General features: G+C 42.0%; 1 protein-coding gene across 1 annotated transcript in view; it reads left to right on the top strand.

The window, feature by feature from the left end:
- The window catches only part of clpb (caseinolytic mitochondrial matrix peptidase chaperone subunit B), a gene marked incomplete in the record, with an annotated part of 35,521 nt that overhangs the window by 24,578 nt on the left and 3,864 nt on the right, over positions 1-7,079 (top strand). Inside the window, 7 exon segments of the mRNA XM_024277405.2 lie at positions 1,972-2,049; positions 4,425-4,480; positions 4,544-4,588; positions 5,762-5,923; positions 6,000-6,156; positions 6,241-6,314; positions 6,394-6,513. Of these exon segments, the coding sequence (XP_024133173.1) occupies positions 1,972-2,049; positions 4,425-4,480; positions 4,544-4,588; positions 5,762-5,923; positions 6,000-6,156; positions 6,241-6,314; positions 6,394-6,513 (692 nt within the window).

Genomic DNA, 7,079 nt, shown 5'->3' with positions numbered 1-7,079 from the left:
GTAAAGTAGCAGGAGAGAACAGAGAGCTCTCAGTTATGGATGATGGAAAGGAAACTCCACCCCAGTGGTCCCGCCCTCATCTCAGAGGTGAATTTCTAATGAACTCCTGCTGTTCTGCAGAAACTATGTCCTAGAAAATGAAACCGGTTTTATAATTTTGGCTAAAGACATCATAATTAAAAGACCACTGGGAACACTTTTAAAATAGATCAAAAGATGATTAGAGACGGACTTAAAAACGTTTTGTTCACTGACTGCTGCTTCAGTGCATCAGTGTAGATTATGACTGGAATATCTGCCTCGGATATTTGCAGGTCAAAGATGAGGAAAACAAATTAAAAGTCTTTGATGTGTTTCCGTGTCTTGAACAGCTGTTTCCACGGTAACTCCTCTTGATAAACAGCTGGCCTACAGCGAGACCCACACACGAACACACACACACAGAGCAGAAATACATAAAACCCATCAGAAGCCCAACACAAACACACACACACATACACACACACAGAGCATGAAGGTTAGATTGATCCAGGTTTAGCTCTCAGGGCTAAGAGTTATTGAAGAGAATCATCCCTGTGTAATCATGTTAGAGCCAACCAGACCTGCCTGAAACACAACGCCCCGGTGGTGTGTGTCTGTGTGAGTCCGTGTGTGTGTCTGTGTGAGTGAGGAGGCAAACTTTCATTTGTTTTGCCTCCCCTTTCCTTCCTTTCTTGCTGTCAGGGTCCTTTCAGAAATGTCAGCGTGCCCTTCTGTCAAAGTCAGTCTCAATCAGCCCAAACCGACAGGAACGCAGAAGGTTACGCCGTCATTCATGCAGCCATGGAGGGAGCAGATGGAGCTGCAGAGCCTCCTCTTGTCACTATTCATCTCCGGGTCCATCTCTGACACGCTCATTTGTTTCTCTGCCTCATTCTCTGTCTCCTTATCTCCATCACTGGCTTTCCTCTCCTTATCTCCTTCCAGGTCTTTACTCCTCTTTCCTCTCCCTTATCTTTTGTTCCTCCTCCTGCTTCCTGCATCTCCTCTTCCTCTCCTGCTAAACGTTTTCTCCTTATCAGTCGTTAGCGGCGAGCTTAACACGTGCGTGTTTTTGGAGAACAGTTTCAGCTTCTGCGGCTGTGGTTTCTCCAGATTCTGAGGGAGTTGTCCTTCTCTGCAGCAGAGGACTTCTTCTGGTGCGGTTGATGCAAACGCAATAAAGGGATATTGTGGCGAATTCAAGACCCTGAAGCTCGTTTACCTGAATGGCTCATGCTTGTGTCCATTATCTGCTGGAGCCTACAACCTCAGAAGGATAACATGTCCCATTAAATGTAGCAGAGTGTTGGGTTAATTTGAAGTCTCTTGACTGTTGGTGGAAACTCAATCTGTGAAGCTTGGCATAGAAACCGCACAGAGCAGCCAGCAGGCGTCTGCTGAAGGCAGCAGCACCCATGCTCCTGGGACTCTGGTTTGGATCCCAGCTTCTCTTTTTTAGAGGACGGCGCTTCCTCCAGAGGTGGTCGGACGCTCCTCTTCCTCAGATCCCCCTCATCATCTGGTCTTTGTGTCTTCATAGGAGTTTGGTTGCTGGGGTGATGGCAGAGGGAGGGAGGCACTCCTTTTTAAGAGTGTGTGTCTGTGTGTGAGGCTACAATCTATGCTAAACTGATTTCAGCATGGCCGCGCCAGAGAGGCTAACACAATTACAGCTGGCTAATGGCCCCACTGACTGAGGGGGAGGAGAGGCATTGTGGGTAGCTTTCAGGAGGTCTCTCATCTTGCTTTCCTGCTGTCTTTTTCTTTTTTTTTTCCCCTCCCTCTTATTTATTCCAGCAGATGACCCTTTTCTCATCCCTAATTTTTATTTTTTTTACTCTGATGATTGTTTGAAACTTCTGCCACCTTCATTCAGTTCAGTGAAACTTTTGAGTACTTGGTGGGGAAGCAAAGTCAACAAATGTAATGGGTTCTCTGCTTGTTCTGCAGCCATCAGGAGGAAGGAGAACGGCTGGTACGATGAAGAGCATCCTCTCGTGTTTCTCTTCCTCGGCTCTTCGGGAATCGGTAACTCGTCTCACGCTTAAACTCTTCTCACTTTAGCTTCTCCTATTGCATCAGAAAGGAACAAAACACTTGAAAAAGTTCTTTTCTTTCTCCTCTTTAACTCAAGTACAAAAGTAAATGTGTGGAATTAACTCAGGTCTCTCTGAAAGATGCCATTTTCCCTCTGTGATGTTAAAAAAAAAAAAGGATTTCCAGAAAACATTTACCTTTGACATTTTAACACTGACTTCTCCCCTCGGCGTTCAAAGCAGGAAGTGAATCCAAGAAGCCATTATTTATCAGAACAACCATTCTTGCTCTGATACCTTTTTTTCCTGCTTATCCAAATGTTTTCATCATGTTTGTTCTGTATTTCAAGTTATTTAAGTTATAAATTGACTAATCAGATGCTTTATAAAAAGTAGGTGGAGTAGGTTAATTGACAGATTCGTGTAGCCCGTTTTTAACTAGTAGGGGTGGACTTCCAACAAGCTCACTCCTGATTGGCCAGAATGGTTGCCTTAGAAACGGTCACTCAGATCCACCAATCACTGCTTACTGACCTGGCATTGAAAAATAAAAGATTTTAAAAAAGAATGACAAGACTTACATTTCAAACCATAATTGACACTCAATAAAATGAATATGCCTTCCAAGTCACAGTTATATTGCATTTTTAGTTGATTATGTTTCCTTTTTTTTTTTAACATTGTTTTATTTTTACCGTGTTTATTCTCTCTCGATTCATTTACTTTTAGTGACACTGTTTTAACGCGTGAATGGCCGGAGCCTGAGGGCTTTTGTTTTAAAGCCACGTTAAGCCGGCGTCATTATAACATGGTGGTGTCCGTAGACGTAGATGGAATTGAATTTATTTGGTTAGAGCTGGAAGTAAGGCATTTTCTATGGATGACATCACACTCACTCTGTCCAGTTCTTATTTACAGTCAATGTACTGTACACTGAAAGAATGTACCCTCGTGCTCCAAACATGTAACTTGTAGTGTTTATAGTGTCAAACTGCTGTTATTTCGTATACAGAGAAACATGTTTGTTTGTTTTTCCATTTCATGTTCAAGTTATAAAAATTAAGCCAAATAAAGAGAAAATGTTACAAAAGAGAGCAAAAAGGAGCAGAAAGAGTTTAAAAAAAGTAAAAAATATCAACTGTCACATGAAATGTCAGAGATATAAAGGAAAGTGCTCTAAACTGATGCTTTCTGCCCACTTTTCTGTCCATCGCTGACTGCTGTTAACGGCAGATATGGTCTAGTTTTATTCTACAGCTCAATATAAATCAGCTTGTTTTTCCACAGCTGAGATGTCCTAACAGAGCAACACAGTGATGCAGTATTTGAACCTCTCTTACATCTCTGCAGAGATGGAGTTTGCAGCATTTTTCTGTTTTCCTGCAGTGTTTTTCCAGTTGCAGAACAACATTTAGAGTCTGTAAAGAAGTAAATGCCAACTCAGGAGAGAAATCAGCTGCTTTTCTTAAATCAGTAGTTTGATGAACATATGGATTGATTGCATATTTATAAAAAAAATATATATTTTGCATCTTGACGAAAGTTTAGTCTCAAAATATCAAACTTATTTTCTGTGCATTCTGTGGTTCTGGTTTGTCCACACTAAATCATTTCTGTAATCATCCTTTATGGTGCAATAAAAGCTCACAGTTTTTGCAGCTCAGACTTCACTGATAGAAACTCTTCTTTCTAAAATAAGTGAAGAAAAGCGGGAAACACATCTATATGCATGTTTTAGTGGGCTGTATACTGATGTGGGGGTTAGGCATTAAAGTTAAAATCAAAGGTAACTGCTTAAAAACTAAGTTATGATGTATTTTTAATGAAATTTTGCTGATTTATTGATTATCTTTTACAGTTGGGCTGTGAAAACTGAATCTCCTCCCAGCAGATTTGACAAACCTTTGACTAGAGTAGTTCAGAGAGAAGCCTGAACGTCCTGAAGAGTGTGAGCTCTGCCGTGGAGGCAGCAGAGGGATCACGGAGGGCTCAAAAACAGAAGGATGCTGAAATGACAGGTCAGGGAGACGGATGAGGGGGAGGCGGTGTTCATATCCTCAGTTCCCCTCAGCAACAAACCGCGGCCACCAGACATCAATATTAAACACGGCAACAAGACGCGCGCCATCGTACCCGAATGCATGCCAAGCACAAGACATCAATATCCCATATGAGCATTTATATGCAGAATATTTTACAGACAGCAATAATCTGGAGAGATGATTGAAAGAGAGGACAGAGAGACATGCTGGGATTTGGACCAGCACTCTGTTATTCCTGTAACCCCCAAATCTCTGCACGACCACAAAGTAAATATAGTAAATCCATTAAAAGTTTGATCATTTTCCCCTTTTTGTCTGTTCACAGGAAAGACGGAGTTGGCCAAACAGGTGGCCCGCTACATGCACAAGGACATCAAGAAGGTATTTAAGTGCAAGGAAGAAAAAGCTGGTCTTTCTTTGGGTTGACCTGTGGTGTTGTTGCAGGGTTTCATCCGCATGGACATGTCCGAGTTCCAGGAAAAACACGAGGTAAATTCCCGCAAATTTGATCCGAATGCAGGACCTGCGTCCTGCTTTTTAAGGCTTCACCTAAACCTGTTCATTCCAGATGAGAGCAGCTGCTGGAGCTGCGGGTGTCACGCAGAATTCATTCTGGTTATGGACTCACGATTGAGGCATAAACCAAAATGAATGTTTTGTTTTTGGCTTTTTTATCCTGTTTATGAAGCTTTGATGATAAATGCATTTAATCAGTGATTCAGAATTGCTTTCTATTGCCGTACTAAGAAGCTTGTCCAATCATTTTGGCTCCGTGAACAAACTGTTTGTCAACGGCTCTTGGATGACTGCAGTGAGGATCAGCAGAAAGGAGGCTTTAAAGTCGCACTCAAATCATCTTTTGATCTATTGTAAAAGCGTTCCCAGTTGTCTTTTATCATAATAATGCCACTTTTAGCCAAAATTTTGAAAAATCCCATGTCATTTTCTAGGACATAGTTTCTGCAGAGCAGCAGGAGTTCATTAGAAATTCACTTCAGTTGTGAGCAGAACTGTTCAGACAGAGCAACCCCATCCCCCCTTCCAGTCACCCATAATTGAAAGCCCTCTGCTAGCTTACAGACCCCCACACCTCCAACCGCTGCAACAAAAATAGTGAGCAATAATGGAGTTCAGATGAAGAAAACAAAGACGTTCATGGATCTATTTGTCTACAAGTGGATCCATCAGAGTTAAACGGAGCAGAAAGCTTGTGTTCCACTTATATACGTCACCTAATTTTCTTCATATGTGTCCATTATCGTAAAAAAGCCACAAGAACATTTTAAAAACACAATTTTTATTGAAGTGGGTCTTCAGGGCCAGTTCCTGTCATAGCTGCATGTAAAGAGCTCATGTCTTTGCAGGAAGCAGTGCAGACCATCCACTTATAAGAAACAAAAGTAGCAAATAAGTCCAGCTGGCCCCAACGGAAGTCTGGCTCCAAAATGGTGGCGTCCGTATCATCAAAAAATTGCACACGTGCAAGGATAACTTCAGTGTGATATGTATTGTATTGCCAGACTCTTGCAAATACACACTCCTACTAAATACAATCTATGATCTTGAGGAGAAGAACCTGGCAGCCATGTTTGAAATGTTAATAAAACTGAAAACTTAGTGTGGTTGGTGGTACGATTCCACCAAACCTCCTGTCCCTACCAGGTGGCAAAGTTCATCGGCTCCCCTCCAGGATACGTTGGACACGAGGAAGGGGGTCAGCTGACCAAGCTGCTGAGGGCGTGCCCCAACGCCGTCGTTCTGTTCGATGAAGTGGACAAGGCCCACCCTGACGTGCTTACCATCATGCTGCAGCTGTTTGACGAGGTGTGGCCGTAAACCCCCGCACTTCACGGCGGCTACATCACGAGGATAGCAAGCTGACCTGTCTTTGATCTTTCAGGGGCGACTAACCGACGGCAAAGGAAAGACCATCGAATGCAAGGACGCCATCTTCATCATGACGTCTAATGTTGCAAGTGAGGAGATCGCCCAGCATGGACTGCAGCTCCGACAGGAAGCTGAGGAGGTCAGTCGCAGGAAGCTGGCCGACAAACTTGGTGAGAAAAAAAGCATAAATCTTAGTGTCAAGAAATGTTAAGGAAAATAAAAGGTTTTCTGACTTGTTTTTTTTTTCTTCCCAGAAGACGTACAGAAAGGAGACGACATCAAAATCTCTCGACAGTTCAAGGAATCTGTGATTCGGCCGATCCTCAAGGTACCAGTGAATCCGTTCACGCTGGGAACTGTTGGAAAGGATGTTCTGCAGGTGACACTCTCCACCTTTTCATCCTCAGGCTCATTTCCGGAGGGACGAGTTTCTGGGCCGCATCAACGAAATCGTTTACTTCCTGCCGTTCTGTCACTCCGAGCTGCTGCAGCTGGTCAGCAAGGAGCTCAGCTTCTGGGCCAAAAAGGTTTGATCACTGTCCATAGTTTGGAGGTCACCAACTCTTCTGAAACCAAGCTACCTCATGGATACCAAATCATGGACACACTCCTTTAAAATAATACATTTCATATATAGTCTTCCCTCGTTTATGTATGTATTATAGAATGAAAACAAAGATTGGATTGAGACAAAAGACAAATGTAAATGTGTCAAACTGAACACATTCTGTACAAGAAACTCGGCACAGAGGAGATTGATTTACGATGGTTTACAGCCAATTAGAAAACAGAATGTAATGTGCTATAAAAGAAAAAACAAACTTTTTACTTTATGCATTTCGTTATAAAAATGTTCCTGTTTTCATGAGCCACTAACAAATCATGTTCAAAAAGTTCATACATTTATATAAAATATTTGCTTTCATTCGAAATATTTTAAACCTTTTTTTATCTTTACATTTAGAAAAGTTGATCCAGTAAACTCCTATTTATTATTTAAAATAAAGTCAGATTTTTATGACATCCAAGCCCAAATCTTTTCATTTAACAATTTAACATCGGAAGCACAATTTTTAAAAAGTCTTCCCATTTT

Source organism: Oryzias melastigma, linkage group LG13, assembly GCF_002922805.2.
Source record: "Oryzias melastigma strain HK-1 linkage group LG13, ASM292280v2, whole genome shotgun sequence".
NCBI classification, from domain to species: Eukaryota; Metazoa; Chordata; class Actinopteri; order Beloniformes; family Adrianichthyidae; genus Oryzias; species Oryzias melastigma.
This window is presented reverse-complemented; position numbering and strand designations above follow the sequence as displayed.